This window comes from Alligator sinensis, unplaced genomic scaffold, assembly GCF_000455745.1.
Source record: "Alligator sinensis unplaced genomic scaffold, ASM45574v1 scaffold1229_1, whole genome shotgun sequence".
Lineage (NCBI taxonomy): Eukaryota > Metazoa > Chordata > Crocodylia > Alligatoridae > Alligator > Alligator sinensis.
In genome coordinates this window covers 553,812-573,100 of record NW_005842843.1, presented here as the reverse complement: position 1 = coordinate 573,100, position 19,289 = coordinate 553,812, and the positions used below count along the sequence as shown (strand labels likewise).

General features: G+C 41.4%; 1 protein-coding gene across 16 annotated transcripts in view; it reads right to left on the bottom strand.

Moving 5' to 3' along the window:
- Nucleotides 1-19,289, bottom strand: part of ANKRD44 (ankyrin repeat domain 44) — a 202,109-nt gene that overhangs the window by 85,850 nt on the left and 96,970 nt on the right. For all 16 annotated transcript variants that reach the window (XR_003091773.1, XR_003091776.1, XR_003091774.1 and 13 more), the window contains 5 exons: nt 10,380-10,450; nt 6,299-6,499; nt 4,136-4,223; nt 940-1,082; nt 265-477 (listed from right to left, as the gene is read on the bottom strand). Coding sequence is in view for 12 of the 16 variants with exons in the window: in XM_025191621.1 (XP_025047406.1) it covers nt 265-477; nt 940-1,082; nt 4,136-4,223; nt 6,299-6,499; nt 10,380-10,450 (716 nt within the window). In the remaining 4 variants the exon portion in view is untranslated. The remainder of the gene's footprint in view (nt 1-264; nt 478-939; nt 1,083-4,135; nt 4,224-6,298; nt 6,500-10,379; nt 10,451-19,289) is intronic.

Genomic DNA, 19,289 nt, shown 5'->3' with positions numbered 1-19,289 from the left:
TCTCAGACACTGATCTAGAGTTTTAGGATGCCATTATATCAACAAAGGCATTGCAAGGTTCACTGCAAATCTCTAGTCCCATATAGGAAGATCAACATCACTGTTATTCCAGTTCATTTCCTGAAGAAGTATTTATAGTAACATATCCTATATTATCACTTTCAGACAACCTTTTATAGAATGCAGAGATTTAAAACAAAAAGGGGCTCCTTTTAGGTAGGTATACTTATACAGCTAAAATTAATTAACTGAAACAAGTTTTACCTGAATATTAACGTCTGCCCCATTATTCACCAACAATTCAAGACACAGAGCTCCATGAGTGGAAGCAGCAGCAAAATGCAAGGGGGTGAAACCACTGTTGTTAGGCTGGTTTACATTAGCACCATAGTCAATCAGCTCATTAACTACAGAATCCTGACCATTATAACAGGCAATGTGAAGAGCAGTATTTCCATATATGTTTATTTCATCGATCTGCCGTGAAACAAGAACATACAGTTAAAATTACAGATATCAGTTTATTTTGCTTTACATAATACACTGTATATGGCAAATGGAAATAGCTGGAGGCTTGAACTGTCATTGTGAATGTTGTTTGCTAGCAAATGTCACTGACAAAATATACTCCAAATCTATGTCTCTTGGCATTTGGGTCTGAAAGGCAGCACAAACTGTAGAATGCACTACATATTCCAGAGAACTGGAACTGATTTCTTTTGAAATTCAGCAAATATTTGTAGCAGCAATAACCAGAGAAAAATCTGGCACTTCTAACCTACAGAAGAAGCATGAAAGCCATGGAAAGAGGGAATTCTATTTTATTATTATTCTATGAATAAAGTATATACTGGACTAAATAAAAGTATGATAAATAGTGACCAGACTTCAGTATATTATTATGGATTAAAAAAAATAGTCCCACTTATTCCTACATACCTCGACACCTAGATTAAGGAGGTGTTTCACTACATTAATCTGCCCATTGGATGCAGCAGCATGCAGTGGAGTGTAACCCTTCTTGTCCTTACAAGTCACCTCTGCACCATGGTTAATCAGTAAGGCAACAACTTCCAGGTGACCTTTAAAAGATGAAAGAATAGAAATCAATTTCCCCAAATTACTGATTTATTATTAACATGCTGTTCTGTTTGCTGCTGCTTTATGAATGCTTTCAGATCAGACTTAATTTTGCATGAAAGTTCTTAATTCCAGCCTTGCTTCTTATTAGAGGATCTAGAAAACATACACATTTGTTCTGGAAAACGTAGCAAGTCTCTTGTTAATGAACTCATATCCTTATTTTTCTTTATACTGTACAATTTTTTTTTTTATTAACCAAAGGCAGCCCCCGCATAACAGACAGAAATGTGAAAAAGCAGCATAACCATATTAAAAAAATTATCAAAATTAAGTTCTGTCAGTGTTATCTATTAATCTGTCTGCTAATACTGTATTTTTGCTGCTGCTTCATAAATGTCTTTAAAAAAAACAAATATAAAAATGTTCCCAAAATCAGCAGTCTTTGAGACAGAGAGAAGTACCTAGGCTTCAAGGCAGTCCGGGGGTTAATCTAAATTCCATTTAGCTAATAGCAGACTTTCCATCAATTCCAATGAAATTTGAATCAGAGAGCAGGTAAGCAGAAAAACTAAGTTCACAGGGATGACTCAAAATGTTGTAATTAACTTCAAAATATGCAGAGACCTATGATTACCCGAACATTTAGGCGTGCCTAAATTTGACTTTGTTTTCTAGGTCACTGAATCTTCAAGCTGAAAAAACTCTTGACATTCATACAGAATCATAACGTCCAAATAGACAGAAAATTAAGACCTTACCAAAATATTAAAAAAGAAAGCATGAATTTGCAGTTGTGAAAACCACAAACTATAAGGATTTATGTAGCATGATTCAGAATTCTTTTATCTTCTTAGAGCAATGTCAAATTACAATCTAGATCAAAAGTCAAATGTACTTTGATAGCATCAACCTCTTCAATCCATTTTTAGACAGCCAGAGGCCGCAGTACATTTTCCCCACAATCATAAACCTATAGCAACAGCCTTTGGCAGAAGGGACCAAATTAGCATTAAAGAGAATGCTGCAGGTCAGGAGTGAAAAAGCAATTAAAACGAGGATTGTTTAAATAATAAAAATTCAATAAACATTAGTGTTAACCTAAATGTATGGATCAAGTGATCTTGCCTGCTCTAGCATATGGAAAAATAACTTGCTTCTAAGCATGGGAGTGAATATATGAGGCTTTATAGTTACCACATAACCTAATTTGTTCTAGATAAAGAGAAAAAGAGAAAATGGAAGAATAGGGAAATGAATAATTCAGAAAAAAATGTGCTAATTGTTTTTGTGCCAATCATTTGAGAGACCCAGGGCTGGGAGGGACCTCCTTTTCCTGATGGCACAGACTAACTTGTCGTATAGTCCCAAGTACAAGCTTATCAAGCTCACTTCAAAAAATAGTTAGGTTTTTTGCCCCAATACTGCCATTGGAAGATTTCCAAACCTCACTGTTCTGAAACTAAGGCTAGGAATCATCTTCTAATTTCCAGCCAAATTGTGTTCATAGACTGTTTACACAGATTTGTGCCAGTAATGTCCTTTAGTTTAAACAGCTCTTCTCCTTCCCACTTGTTCACCCCCTCCCTCCCCCATGCATTTATAAAGAGCAACAATACCTCTTCTCTTCGCTTTGCTAGACTAATGAAGCCCACACTTTTAAAGTACAAACACATATAACAATTATAGTAGTATCAAAGAAATCCATGGATGGATCCAGGATTTTGTAAATGGGAGTTCAGGAGCAGTACCTAGCTTTGCAAAGGTGGCTGCCCCCCCACCTCGTCCACACCATAGGAACAGCAGCTGGGCACCATTTTAAAGTTCCAGAACCAGGTAAGAATTCCCCCCACATTCCCTCCCCTTCTCCGCATGCTGAGTGCCACCTCCCCACTCGTCCCCTCTCATGCTTACCGCTGCCACTGTCCCCAGTTTCCCCGGGGTGGGAAGAGAACTCCAGAGCTGCTCATGCCCTGCTCTAGTGGGGCTGTAGGGGAGCCAGGTTCAGCCAGGACAACAGCAGCAGTGGCAGCAGGTGGGCTTCTCCCTACCTGCTGGTAGGTAACACCAGAAGGGAACTGAGCAGGAAGAGGGAGGCTGCTTGCTGCCACTGCTGCCTCTGACTGAGCCCAGCTCCCTGTGCAGCCCAGTTGGAGTAGGGCAGGAGCAGTTCTATACTCCCCTCTTCCCAGGACAGCAGAGATAGCAGCAGCAGGAGGCAGGGGAGGGACCATGCTGCAGAGCATTGGGAAAGGGAAGAGGAGCAATTCTTACTTGATTTAGGAACTTAAAAGTCCCCAGCTGCAACTCCATGGCATGGTCTGAAAGGGGGTGTGACCACAGCACTGCACTCCCCCTGGATCCATCCCTGAAGGATGCTGATATAAGTTATTACAACACAACTATTAAATCTGCATGGTTCTGTAGCAAACCTCTCCAACTTTAATCCTGCTTCAAAGTCAGGGTGATTCAGCTCATTTCTATTGTTCCAGGATCATACATATTGAACAGCTATAGCATAACAGCTGATGTGCACTCCTGGCTCTTAGACATCCTGTGGTCGACCAATACACCTAGGTCCTTCTCCTCAGTCTTTCTTTTGATTGATGAACTCCAGCTTTAGGCACTAAGTGAGAATTTCCTCTAAGTGCATTATCTTGCATTTTGTATAACTAAATGTCATCCTTTTTGTATTACTCTAGATGAAACAAATACTTCTTAGCAAAATCTAAATCAAATATAATATGTATTTTTCATACTCATATTTCTCAGGCTAGAATTTGAATCAGGAAAGAAAATAAGAGAAAAAAATGCAACATAATATAAACATACATGTGTTGTGAAAGCTGGGACATTAGGCCAGAATCTTAGCATTTGTGAATCAGCATAGTTCCATTGACATAAGTGAAGCTAGGCCAATTCAAAATCAGCTGAACACTTAGCCATGAAGAAAGCAATTACAATCTTCACTTTCTATCACAGAAACTGTGTTTTAATACAATATAAAACACACTCTTGGTATTCCAGTAATAGATAAAAACAACTTAGTTCTTACCCATATAAGCTGCCCAGTGAAGAGCTCTCCTGTCCTTTTTGTCAAAAGCATTGATGTTTGCCCCTTTGGCTAAGAGTAAGTCTACCATCTAAAACAACAGTAAAAAGCAAAACATTGGATCAGGAACGTATTCCATCTACAACAGGTCATTTTATTGGCAAGACGATCATCCCAGACGCAACACTTTATAGAAACTGCAGTTGTGAGTTGCTAACAAATTACAATATCTGCTTTTGAGGGATGTATACATAAATTATGCAGGAAAACTTGATACTTAAAGATGATTTAAAAACTCTTTACAGGAAAAACACTATCCAATTAATTTAATCATAAAAACAGTGTTTTTTGTGTTGAAAGCAGCACAATTTTGTATCCTGGCCCAACCTTGCTTTGGTTAAAGCTGGTTATAGCCACAATTAGAGTCAATTTTCTGTTGAATGTTACAGTTCTAATGCATCCAGTAATTTACTATTTAAAAATGGAATGGATTAGTGATTGTGAAAAGTGCTGGAAGAAACTTGATATTCACCAAACAGAAGCAGGAACACTTCAAGCTTTTAAACTATGCCACCAAAGACATAACAGGGCAGCTCTGAGCCCTTGACAGTAGCAGTGGTAGCACAGCCGGCAAGCAGGCATGGCAGCCCTATTTTGGCACCCTCTACTCATCGAATTGGTTCCTAAGTCTCCTTTCCCCCCAGTTAGGTTACTGTCTGCTTCTTTAGTGCATCTTACTCCTAAACTAAATCTGAATTCAAAGCTCCATCCTGAAAAGGTTCTGAGTGCTCTGGCCCTGATCCAAGAATCTGCTTGTGCATGTGCTTAACTTCAAACACAAGTTATCCCTGTCTTCAACTGATCTATCTGTATGATTAACACTAAGCACATACTTTAAATTCTTGATGTGGACTGAGGCCCAAACCCTCCATACTCTGAAGAGTCAACATTTAAATCCTAAGTTTTCTGCTGAAACTATAAAAAGCATCCACCCTTTACCAACTGGACTGAGACCAAATTGTTTCATATATGTTGCCAAACAGCTGGAAGAAGGTAATACATTTCAATTGAGCTGAATAAGGATGAAAATCTCTACAGCCCATTACCAATCTCCATCACCATCTAAGTACTAAATGTCATTACAGGAATAATAATAATTAAAAAATTAAAAACATAGTTTGAACATGGAACACATTCACTTATTTTCTTTTTTCAGCAAACAACATTTTAAGATCTCAGATACCTGATTGCATGATTTAAATTACAGCACACAGTCAACTTGGTCTGATTTTATTTTGTTGGCTACGTCATAGTTTCAAACATAATTTTTATTATGCATATAGACCTAGATCTTGATGTCAAATATAGCTTTATATAAGGCACAGGGGTCTCTTTGTCTGGATCTAATTACAAGATCAAAGCATTAATATAGTAGTTTTAAGCCTATAACAATACAGCTGTTGGTTTAGAAATATCAATTACTGTAGTAGAGTTCACTCCTGAACTCTGCAAGGTAAACTGAAGCAGCATGCCTTATTTTTCAACCAGAAATCAATTTTCTAGAAAACCAGTTAGTAAAAGGAATATGATAGATTGGACCTATTTCTCACACATGTATACCTGTTCTAATATCAACTTAAAACCTCTTTATACAATTTTACCTAGCCCATTCTTCCTCTAGTTTTCTGTATTACATACTCTGTTAACTAAAGGATAAGATATTGAGCCACATTTTCCTTGCTTTTACAAATGGTGCAAGCCCATTAACTTTAGTGAGGTACTGGATGTGTATTTAAGAGCAGAATGTGATCTAACATGGCTCATAAGTGAAAAATAGATATCTAGCTATGTTATATACATATCTATGTAGAACTTAGAGTCCCTTAAAATTCCATAAATCAATAAATGATATTAACAATGGTACTGGACCATATGGGGCATTGCAGAAGACATATTAAGGTGATCTCTAGTGGCACGAGCTTGTGTCCTACTCCATATTTATGCTGAGCACCAGCCCCGACAGATGCAGCTATAAACAGATACCTGGTCATTCAGGCTGGGGAGTCAAAAGTGGCTGGACATGACAGTAGCCACATCACTCCCTTCTATGCTGCTGACTCACATGTTATAAGCATGGCTCAAGAGGTCCTTGACTAAATCACTTACCTCAATATGGCCATTCAGAGCTGCATGGTGTAATGCTGTCCGTCCCCCCCTGTCAGACACATTTACACTGCTAAGCATTGGAATGATTACTTCTGCACACTTCACAGCTTTGTTTGCAGCTGCTACATGCAATGGTGTCTGCCAGTTCTTGTCCCGAGCATTGACATCAGCCGAATGCTTAATCAATACTTGTACTGCTTCCTGCAATGGAAAAACAGTTATACCTACAAATGAGCAGTTAAATAGAGAGCATGAGTTCTTGACTGCGTTTCCAGTAGCTATACAACTCAGATGGAAAAAGGAGAAGTGGAATTAGTTACTAAAAAAAATCCCAGAGAAGTGCCATAAAATCATTTATTAAAAAGCCCTAGGATTGCACATTTTGAGACCTGTATCATCCTTTAGGTTTTCAACCTGTGGACTGCAGACCCCTGGGAGTCTGCAGCCTATGTCTAAGGTGTCCCCCAAAGATGACTGTGACCAATCAAAAGTACGTGAATAACTACACTTACAAATTAGAGAGGCTGATACACCTCTATCTGAATTTTCCAAAGAAGTCTGCACCTCCACTAAAAATGTTTAGGGGCCCGCTAACGAAAAAAAAAAAGGTTGAAAACCACTGCTTTAGGGCAACGTCCTATGTGTCTTGCACACCAAAAATTTCCTGTTTTAGTTTTAGGGTGTGGAAACTTTCAGGGTCAAATCTATGCCATAGAATCCACTAACCATGAAAATCAAATGCATTACGTCTAGGGTCTGTTTGAGGAAACTGATGTATTTTGGACTAACTGCAGATAGGTATAAAACATCAATTCTTCCTATAACATAAAGCACTACTTATTGCTACAGGTTGAAATAAAACTGCTGTAAGTTACTTTCATAACAAGAAAATGAAGTTTTAAAATAGTGACTAATTTACAAAAATTGAGAATAAAAGTTGGTACAATATTTTGAATTGACAAGTGTGGGAGTTCCAGCTAACGACTGACATATGCCCTTTGTTCTGGTCAGCTTATTTCTGTCCTCAGGGACTAGAGTTGAGATCAAGTGTTTTGACTACAACATCAAATTTTTCAGGCTTTAAGTTTTAGGAAAAATCTATTTTAAAAGCTAATTTTTGTTAGTCATGTCCTTGGGTTATCAACTGCATATTTTCCAATTGACACATTTCATGTTTCTCTACCAGGCACGGGTGTCTGGTGCCTCTTGATTCAAGGGGGGCACATGCCCCCCTAACACCAGTCAGCAACTGGGGGGGGGGGGGGCCCCCCCCCCCCCAGCCAATCTCACTCACTGTAAAAGTGGCACAGCTGCTTTTGCTAGCAACCCCACTCCCCAGCAGGTGTTTGCGCGCGCGCGGGGGGGGTGGGGGGCAGGCACTGACGCTCCCGCCTGCCCCCCTGCCCGCTGGCTACACAGGGAGCACGGCCGGACAGGGGGGTCACCAGCACTCTCAGGGGGTGCACATGCACCCCTGTGCACCCTCTACGCATTGTCCCTGCTACCAGGGAAACATTTCCTAAGTGAGGAAGATGGGTTATTATCCACACTTTTTGAAGTCAAATTCCTACCTATGTATATATTGTGTGTATGTGTGTGTGGGTGTGTGTATGCATATATATATGTAAGCTCAACAATATAACATGTTCATAACAATGTACAGATAAATAGATCAATCTAAACAATATGTAATAGATAAATATTATATATAAACGTGTGACTAATGGTGTAGATAGATATATAGATATCTACCTATATATACACACATGCATAGGCTGCACACACCTACACAGGCTACACACACACACACACACACACACACACACACACACACGTGTGTGTATGTAGCCTACAGAGATACATACAATATAACTGTTAAACCTTAATTTAACCAAAAACTAGGCCAAATCTGCTCTGAATCGAATCAGGGACTGAAGCTTCACACAGCTTCACTCACATGCTATATATTAAAAAGTTTGCTGAAAAGACTATCCAAAAGTTTTATTAATGAGAAAAAAGGGCCACAGAGGATATATGCAGCCTATATCAGAAAAGCATGTATATTGTACAAAATTTTTCCATTTGTCTTTTGAATTCAGCAATTTCATCATCTATGGCAATCTCATAAATTGATGCATAGCAAATTCATTCAATTAGCAAGATTGCTTGTCTTAAAATGCCAATAATCATATATCACTGTTAGCCTCTTGGCATTTTTTTTTTTTATTACAGACCAATTATTTTAAAAGCTATTTAAAGAGAATTCACAAGGGATGTATGCCCTCCACCATTTGGAGCCACAAAGCCTATGGGAAAACTTGGTGTTGAAGTGTTCAAATAAAGAAAAAACAGGAACTGAAATGTCTTGGTAGGTACTTTTTTAAAATTTATCCTTTCAAATGTGTTGGTGACGGCCTGAACTTTTTTTCTCCTGATTCTGTGTGGAGGAATTTTAATCTTAACACATAATTATCTAATAGGTAATAGGACCTAATAGGACCTAAATCAGACCTTAAATTAGAACTTTCATGTGTACATCAGTACAAATCAGAAGTGCTGGGATTCAATATTTATATTTCTTTTGGCATTTCCAGTATTGTCCCAATGAGCTGAACAAAATCTTTAAATGGCTTCTCACACACACTACACAAGTCTAAAACTTGATGCACATGTTAAGTAATGTGTACTAGCACACTTAGGAATTTATTTATAAAAATAAAGTAGTTGCTTAGAAGTTGGACAGCCCTGTTTTATATAAATGTGCTTTACATAAAGGCTACATGTAAAATATATACACGTAAATAGCATTAGCCAGTTTACATTGGCCAAAGCTCCTCTTCTGTTGCTACCTCACAAATTATACCTCTGACACCATTCACTCTGGAGTACCAAAGTCACCAGTACAATAGAAAGTTACATACAGGGTTTACACTTAGTTTTAGCAGCAAATGGGTTACAGATCAGGCACAAATCCAAAGAAGAGCACGCAATTTAGTTACTGCTGTCACAGTAGATGAAAATCACCTACTCTGACATCTAAAAAGAAGCCAGATTGGTTATAATTCCTGGGTTAAAGAGACTATGGGTATATTCAAAGGCTTATGTCTGACCTTTATTTTTAATGTGGCTTTTTATACATTATTTCTTTACAGCATTTGTATTCTATTAGACATTTCTTTCAGTGAGCTTCACTGGAAGCCAGCAGCTGGGAAGCTCAGTTAGTAGCCAAACAATGCTTGAGTTCAGAAATGAGCTAAGGATTCCTGCCTCCAGGCTTGGCAAGCACTGAGATTGTTATGGAGGTGATTCCATCAATCTCTGGAAGACAGCCAACTCATCTCTCTTTTAAATGCCCCTCTTGGCAGCCAGTCTGCAGTTGGGTGCATTGCAACAACTCAGTTTTAGGAGGATAAAAATATACACGAAAGCCCAAAATGGAAAGCCCAAAATGATGGTATAGTTGAGAATTCAAGCATGCCTGAACTGTTCTCCCTGATAATTACTATCCCTTCTCTCTGAGACAGCAATGGAAAAACTACAGTAAAATGCCAAAAGATTTCTTGTTGCCAAATGGCAGAAATATAGACTTGACCATTTTAAGTGTGATTCAGAGGAATTAGAAGGAAACCTAATGGATGTCTTTAAATGCAATTACCCAAATAAAACTGCACAGTAAATCCATTTGATCACTACACGTACATTCACAGCATGTACTCATGCATGCATTCCCCCCCACGTGTTTATTCCACAATGCCTGGCCATCTGAAGGCCAGCACCAATGTACAGGATATGCCATTTCTGTCAAGATAATTCCACTTGAATACCACACACTACAGTTAGCTTAAACCAGGCACCATGGTAGGGGAAAGATCTGCTACCTAATTAAAAACCACAAAATATTCAGCAGACCAGGTCTATAAATGTACATACAGTAGCTGATTATTCTTGCTCCACTAAAGAGTAAAAAGCTTTGCATTCAGAAAGTCCTTTCCCTCTTTTTGTCACCATTTTGTACTTTATTACTGTAATGATTCTTTTTTCAGTTTCTATGCAAACACTGAGGTAACCAGATCTCACTCACTTCACTCCTTGCAGCAACTGCCCGATGAAGAGGGGTCAGCCACATATTGTCCTTGGCATTGACACGAGCCCCTGAAAATAAATAGCACAGATTATTGTTAACATTACATCAAAGCAAGTAAACAACCTCACATGGTTGGTTTCTTGGTATACTGAGCTGTTCTGTATAGACGTTTATTGTTTACAGGATTTACTACCTATAGGATTGTGAGATGTAATAGAAAGTCCTACTGTATTTGGTCTCCCCTTTATGTATGCAGAAGGATTCATCAGGAAAAGAAAAATTAGCAGATCTTTCTGAAACCAGGAAATTTGAGGGTCACCAAAAGGTTGGGCAGCTAAAGAAGGGAATCAAAGAGACCTGATCCTGCAAGATGCTGACTTGCAACTTCCATTGATGTTGGGAGAAGACAGTGCTCAGCAACTTGCTAGGGGGAATGGAAAGAGAAGGATAATCAGCTTGTAGTGTTTTATAGAGGGGGAGGTACATACTATTTAACCTTTTTAATAGGCACTGTGGGAAGATTGGGCAGAGGGATACTGACAGCTAGTTTGTCAATGACCTGGTCCAACTGTGTGATAGTACCCTGACCTCAACCATGGACAAGGTGACACTCAGGTGTCCACTCTCATCACTTCGGTAGCACAGATCCCCTTGGTATACAGGTGAGATGAAGTGACTGAAGAGAGAGGGTAGGTATTTAAAAGGCGGACGGCTCTCAACCCCATGCTGAAACGAGTCAATTACAGCATAGATCCTTTCCAAAGAATTATGCTGTGGCAGTAATAGTGGTTCTTCTTCTCCACTGCAATCACATCTGCAGTGTGTTATCTGGTGGAATTGTTCCATGTGGTGATTGGCCTGGTAAATCCAGATGGTCTCCACCTAGGAAACTGAGTCATCCACAGTCCACCGTGACTAGGGTTACCATACATCCAGGTTTTCTTGGACACCACCTTTTTTTGGGTCCTCCCATCTCTGTCTGGGCGTTTTTTTTAAATATCAGCAAATGTCTCTGATTTTGCTCTGCCTCTGCTTTCCCAGCACTTCCTGGCTTGCTCCAACACAGAGCTGCTTGGGGCTGGGGAGAGCAGGAGAAGGTGATTGGAGGCTGGGGCATCATATGCTCTGTGCACAGGCCCTGGCAGCTACAGGCAGGTAAGTGTGTGTGCATGCATGCACATGTGCCTGCCTGTGCTGGGGCTGCAGCAGGGCAGGGAGGTGGGGGAAGCGGGTGGGGGGACAGGGGGCTGTGGGTCAGGAGTGAGGGTCAGGAGCAGGCCATGGGCATATCACTGCCCCCCACCACTCATATACACCTTCCCTCCCTCTCCCCCCATAGGCCGGGGGGGGGGGGGGGATATTCTTTAAATTCTTTTGGAACTGGAAATATGGTAACCCTAACCATGACAAGCTTAATGACAAAGTTCCTATTTCAAAAAGACCATTTCTGTAGTGCTGATGCCATTTTTGCCACACTACCAATGGCTCACACATCTATACATTCAGTTTTTGTACTGCTACAAGGACATTTGTAACATTCAAATGTAAAGTACATCCATGGCCTCAGAAGACAATTAGAAAAGCCAGAAAACTCTGTTTCAGTAGCTGTGAAATAATGAGCCATGTGGGTCTGAAGTCATGCAGAAGACAGGGCAGGGTGGACAGGGCAGGATTATGAACAGTTACTGAATAGTCTGTTCAAAGCATCTGATGAAGTAGGTTGTTGTCTGTGAAAGCGTACGCCTTTCTGAACACTTTAGAGACACCTTAGTCTCTAAGGCTGTTTATAGATGTTACATTTTTCTAGGTTTAATCTGGACTACAGCTGTCACTATATACACATTGATGTCTGTAGTCCAAATTAAAATTAGCTCCAGTCTAAATTAACTAATCCTCATTGAATGCGGATTAAAATTAATACAGATTAGGGCACTGAATTAGGCAATTTAAACTGTATTAATTAATGTGTGTATACAAGTCCTTAGTAACTCGGCAGATAAGCATTGCAAATATCAATCCCAGCAAGGGAAACTCAATTGGGTTTTTGCCACACAAGGGAGGCTATCAGGCACAAAGTAACACCTTTACAGAGTCAAATGTGCCAACAACACCTCAGTATAACCAAGTATCAATTGCAGGTCAATTGTACCCATTATGCCTTCTGGAATAGCATTTTAGATAACTGTCAGTAGGATTACAACAATGTAGCAGTGGTTAAACAGATTTATTATTGCTCCTAATTACTTCCAAGCATAAGCCCACACAGACACTGCGAATTTATGCCTGTTAAGAGGCTGTCAAGTGTATAGACTGTGTATAGCCAGGGCCCCCTGCTGTGATGGTCAATGATTATCTATTAGCTCTTAATCTGAATTGAAATTTGATTCGAACTGTATGATGTGAATCCGTTAACATGGTTTAGAAAACAGTGAGCACATCTACAAACAGCCTAAGGTGCCATCCTGTCCTGGTCTTAAGTACCTGGTTGAGGTTTTTACTGATCTACTCATTCTTCAGAAAGCTGAATAGGTAGCTGCCATGAACATAACCAAAGAAAATTAGAAAAGCAAAGTGATCATAGCCCAAAAATATAATAAGCAACACATAGTAGCAGTCTTGTATCTCTCAGCTGTTTTCCCCTGTACATTTTTCATTGTGTTCTTTATTTAACAGAGAGGGATTGCTCCTTCACAGCTAGTTTAATCTATCAACCGAATATTATATTTGCCATAAATGTTTAAAAAAGAAGCATAATATTTAGGCAACAGGCAGGAGACAAAGTTTTATCAAGTACAAATTGGTAAATGTTTTATTTCCAAATCATTTCACTCAATGTATTGTATTTGGTTCAACTAAACTATGATCTTTAGCTTCTTTTATCCAAGGATCTCAAAGCACTTTAAAATTATTTTTATAAATCACAAGTTCCTCAGACATAAGGAAATACAGGCCATTTTATACAAGGGAAAACAAACACAAAAAGATTAAGGCCTATGTTCTCAAGAGTATCCTCAACATCTAGATATTTCAGTGTTTAGGTTTTCACTTAAGGACTGATTTTCAAGTGTGCTGTGTGCCTGCATTTAAGCCACCTGCTGAAATCCAGGCTCTCTATCTCAAATTAAGCACCTAAATCAGGAGCAGGCAATTATTTGGGCCTGCAGACCACACAGGCAATTCTGGAGAGCTACTGTGGGCCAGTCACAGCCCAGAGCCCGCATGCCCTGTGGTTCCTCCTTGCCACCGCCAACAGCACAGAGCTCCAGTCCTGACCCTGGCCCACCCCGTGCCCATTCTAGACTCACCCTGGCCAGAGCAGACCAGCCAGAAACCATATGCACAGTCTGACCCCAGCCTGCCCCATGCCTGCTCTGGACCATCCACTGATGTTGAGCAGCTGCCAGGCAGAAGCTGCTACTACTCAGTGCAGGGGAAAAGCAGTCCCTTCCCCTCACCACTGCCAGGCTCTTCTTGCTACAGCTGCCCGGAGCCCATGCCCAGATTGCCCTGTGGCTCCTCTCTGATGCCGTCACTGCTGCCTCCAGGCCGTGCAGCAGGACAACAGTGTTAGTGCAGAGGAGCCACAGGGCAGCTTGGGCATAGGCTCCAGGTGGCTGCAGCAAGGGGCTGCTTTTCCTCCCATACTGAGCAGCAGCTTCTGCCCAGTCAGCGCCACTGCTGCCACTGTTTGGCATGGTAGGACTAGTTTGGAGTAGGCGTGGAGCGAGCTGGGGTCAGGGCTGTGCATGCGGGTTCCAGCTGGTCCACAGCTGGTCCACTCCACTGGGCCGAGTCCAGACCGGGCACAGGGCAGGCTAGGGCCAGGGCTGTGTGCGCAGGTCTCTACCAGTACCATGGGGCTGGGGCCAGCAACAGCAGCAGCCAGAGGGAGCTGCCACTGTCTGGGCTGCCTAGAAAGGCAGTCCAGCTGTGGAGCCACCCCAGCCCTGCTGCGTGCCCAAGGAATGGTAGGACACGCCATGGGCTGGGTGGGACTGAGGGACATGCTGCAGGCTGGACAAAGTCCCTCCGTGGACTGGATCTGGCCCACAGGCCATATTTTGCCCACCCCTGACCTAAAACCTAAATAACTGTTAGTGGACACAGGAAATCAGTAGCAGGACCTAGAATAAGATAGATATTTCCCAGCTCCTGGCTGTGTATTTTGATCTTAAATCCACCCTTCCCAGTGTTGTACAATGTTAGTCAAACTAATCTATGTTTTATGTTTATCTCTGCAAGAAATTTACATTTGTTTAATACAAAGACATGCCTACACAGATGTAAAGATGTCTAGCAGTGCCCTTTTATCCAAAGCTGCATTATTAAAAATCCTTCAACACTGTTCTTCATCATTTAAAATGCAGCAAGCAAGCAAGCAAACAGACAAAAAACCCTCAGCAACAACAAAAAGTAACTTTCAGACCAGAACCTGTTTTCAAGTACGTCATAACTACCACTATATCAAGCAAGAGTGGCATGGGTACATCTGAATGCATACTGTAGGTATTAGACTTGTATTTGAGAAGTTTGAAGCAGACAACATTCACAATGTGCGTGAATAATATTAAAGATACAATCAGAAGGAAACTTCCTATAAGCAGATCTTTTCTAACAAGACCATTCTGTAATCACTAAGATCTTTCTCTCTCAAGCTTTACTGCCTAAAGAGGAAATAAATCTGTACGATCTAAGCGGCACTGCTCATTACAAATTTTAACTATTTGTTTTTCCAGGAAGTTGCTGCTGTTCCAACTGATGAAAAAATAAATAACCAATTTTTGCTCTCAGAAGCCTAGTTAACATCTCTCTAACAGTTTTCCATAGCACTATACATGCCATACCCTGACATCTCCAGAGAAGTGAGGTTCTGAAGTCTAAGCTCTTGAAATCATTATCTACTTGCCAACAGATGGAGACATCTCTCATCAACTCACTTATCTTTAAATTCTAATTTAAGGTGTCCTGATTTATTATTTTCAGGTGAATTACAAAACACTGCATAGAAATAGCATGTCAGTAATGATTTCAGTGCTTACTATGAGAATCAGCAGGCATATGCAAAACAAGTTAAAGAAAAAATGAAACACAACAGAAAGGGTTTAAAGTGAAATACAGTATAAAGAAAGCCAAAAACAGAATTGACTCAGCCATTCAGGCAAGCTGGAACTTATAACGTTAGCACAAGCTGGACCATTGCCAGATGCGACTAAATTAAACAAATGAACGGTAGGTATCTTGCATGTGCGTGCACGTGTGTGCACTCATACTCACGCACTTATAGTAGATTTGAACCACCATTACACTTCCATTAGTCTGGACTACTCTGAGACCCCATTACGAAATACAGAAAACTTTGAAGAACCTATTTACATTACAGAGAACTATTTCCTAACATGGGCTGGTCACCGCACCATCTGGAATTCTCATATTACCACATGTTGCAACCTTACAACTGCCCTTGCAGGCTGGAGCTTTCAAGGGGGTCTTTAGAAAGCAACCTTATCACTGTCCTTGTGATCTAGCTCAGAGCTGCCTAACTGGTGGCCTGTGGGCCCAGGGAGGGATTAAATTGTAGCTTCCAGGCTCACACTTAAAGTGCTGACAGATTTGCTACTTCCCGCTGTAACTCGTGGCACTTCACAGGAAGCACCATCAGTTATAACAACCCCTCATCCCGACCCAACAGATTTTCTCTGTTGGGTCGTGGGGGATGGAGTATTGAGCTTCATTTTGGAGCCAGCTGCATTTCTGCAGCCTCTCTCCCCTAGCCCCACTCCCTACTCCCAGCTCCAGTGTGGTCTTTAGGATGGGAGGGGGGGGGGAAGGGAGGGGAGAACGCTCAGTCTAGGGTTGGCTCAGCCTGCGCTGGAGGGGTGAAAGGGTAGATTGGAGCCCCGCCCCCCCAGCTAAGGGGGTCTCCAATCCACTGCTCCTGCCAGTGGATGCTGGGCCAGACACAGACCAAGCTCCCCTCCCATCCTGAAGATAGCACCAGGGGTGGGGTGGACTCTATCAACCCAGCTCTGATCCCAGCGTGAACTGACAGAAGTTAATGAAGGCACTCCACTTTGGAGCACCTTCATCTGAACCCTCAGATAATGAGGTTTCATTTGTCGTGCAACTGTGCACTTTTAAAGTGCTCTGCAGCAATCCACTTGTCAAGGCATGGCTGTAGAGTGCTTTCTGGTGACCAGTCACATGACAAAGTGTTAATTCTGACAGCACCCTTAATTCTGTCAGCACTCTTAGCTGTTGCTTTGCCCTGGAAAGCTCACTGGCAAAAAGCTAACAATGAGTCAGGGCACCTGGGCATCCAGGGGTGGTAATCAGTGCAGCAGGCAGGGCACAGTGGAGAAGGGGGTTGCAGGAAGCAGCAGTGAAGGAGGGAGAATGCAGGGGGGGGAGGGGAGGGGTCACCCAGGCACACAGAGCAGCAGGTGGGTGCAGGCAGCGGCAGCAGGAGGGATTTCACAGTCCAGCAGAAGGAGCACCTGGGAGCAAGGTGCAGCAGGGGGTATGGAACCAACACTAGGGTGGACATGCAGTGCAGCTGTGGGGAACCTGGATGCAGGGTGCAGCAGTGGAGAGGGCACACAGAGCAGCTGGGGATGGGGGGGCTGAGGAGGGGTCATCTAGGCAGACAGGGGGGAGAAGGCATGCAGCCTCTGGAGCCAATGGCCCCTGTTGGTGTAGCCCCAGGGGTGTGCAGCCCTGGCCACTGGGAAGTTGGACAACCTGGAATCCTTCTCCAGCTATAGTGAATCCTATTGTGGATCCTATGGATTCTTGAGTTCCCTTTACACTGCTCAGGCCTTTTCACTTTATGCAAAAAGTCTAAGTGGGGTTGAGAACCTGACCCATAGCATCCAAACTGCAGGAGCATAAGATTAAAGGTAGGGTATAACTGCACCTTATAGACCAGGGGTGGGCAATTATCTTGGGCAGAGGGCTGCTTACTGAGTTTTGGCAAACTATTGAGGGCCGCAAGACAGGCAGCCAGGGACAGATAAATATTAATTTTCTAAATTTTTTTTAGGGGTCCTGCAGGCTGGATAGAATGGCCTGGCAGTCCACATTTGGCCTGTGGGCTGCATTTTTCCCACCCCTGTTATAGACTAACTAAATCTGAGATGCATAAGATTTCTTAAGCAACAGCTTACTTCTGCCACAACTGTAGCCTTTACATGTTAGGGCTGCACAGGACTAAGGTTCTACCTACATCAAAAGGATCCAAAATTATGTAAGACCGTAGCCAGTAGCTATACTTCTCCTCTTGTTTCCAGAAATCTTGCTGGGACAGCTGGCTCTACGATTGCTATCTTATGTCATGCCATACAGCGCTACTTTAAATGCATGATAAATATCTTTAGATCGCAAGCCCCTCAAGGCAAGGCTCTGAGCTCAGATTTTATTAATAAAAGGGGTACCTCAGGAAAGACCCTAGGCTTGCACCAGTGTACATGGGTGTGAGATATGTTACCTTGTATAACTACTTGCCTGGGTGGTTCTCCACATGCACCTGTGGATGTGTGTATTTATAAATAAAACTGTACTGATATGACAGACATTTACTATTCACCTACTCTTCTTATTCTGGGCAGGGGCGAAACCATGTCTAAATGCTCAACCTGTGCTTTCTGTGGAGACTGCAAAAATAAACTCAGCCCCCCGACCCCCTTTGAAAATAATCATGGGCGATATCCTCAGCTCATATAAATCCACCTAGTTCTATTAATTTGAATGGACCAATGCTCAATTTGCCAACTGAAAACCCGAGTCTATATCTTCTTTGTTAATTCTGAACAGACTCTTATTTTAATGGTTACTTATGAATCCACTAATGGTATGTCTCAAAGTAACAGGGCATATGTTTTATTCATTAGACACCATTTTTTTTGTGCTGCCAGCATTAACGGGCTACAAATCTAAGAATGAGCATATTTTATGGAGTTTCTCTCCCGAATCCTCTATTAAATGAAATAGGTCAATATGTTTCTTCGCTTGTAGGCATTCCATTTCTGCTTTCTCTCCTTAAATACATTTCCTGTCCTCTTTTTTTTTTTTTTTAATCAGACAATAGAGTTATGCCGTTTATTTGGTGATGTTTGTCATCAGATTTATCATTTGTGAAGCACTTTAATAAATGCTGAATGCACAAGAGAAAGGAGGGAAAGATGCTGTTGTGATTTGAGCCCTTCTTGCCCGACTAGCAGTAGCAGATCACTATAGCAAAGAAATTTATAATGACTCATAACTCTGTCTCTTTCAAGTGGATACAAAAGATGTGCAGTGTGAATAATGATAGTTCATTGATTGAAAGGAAATGAATAGATAGAATATATCACACACAACATTAGCTTTGACTCAAGCCCCAGGCATGTTAACAGTGTTGAAGTTCCAGAGTCCCCTCAAACTGAATTGCATCATGGTTCTGCCAGTATGAAGAAGAATCACTTAAATGATGAACTAGTTTCTATTTTTTACCCCAGTTGGTTACCTCACAAAGCCAGATCTGAATTTTAATTGTCCACAAGGAAAACTGCAGAGACTATGAGACCTGACTGACAGTATGTCTGAATTCAAAACTTCCCACAACATTTTCTTTCTATATAAGGAACAAAATGGAAAATCAATATTTTCTAGGGTATTCTACCACAATCAGGCACTTCTTCCATAGGGAACGCACTGAAGATGCTATTAGAATTCATGGGAGAAATGAGGCAGATACGTTTCATCTGTTATTTCGATAGATATTCTTTAGGCAGCTACTTGTGATACTTGGAAAAATAATGCCACTGCATCCTTCTTGCAGGGTGATAATGCACAGTAACAGGAACTGACAATGACTACATGCTATATTAACACATGTTAAAATGAAGGTTATTAATCTTTACCTCCTGCTGA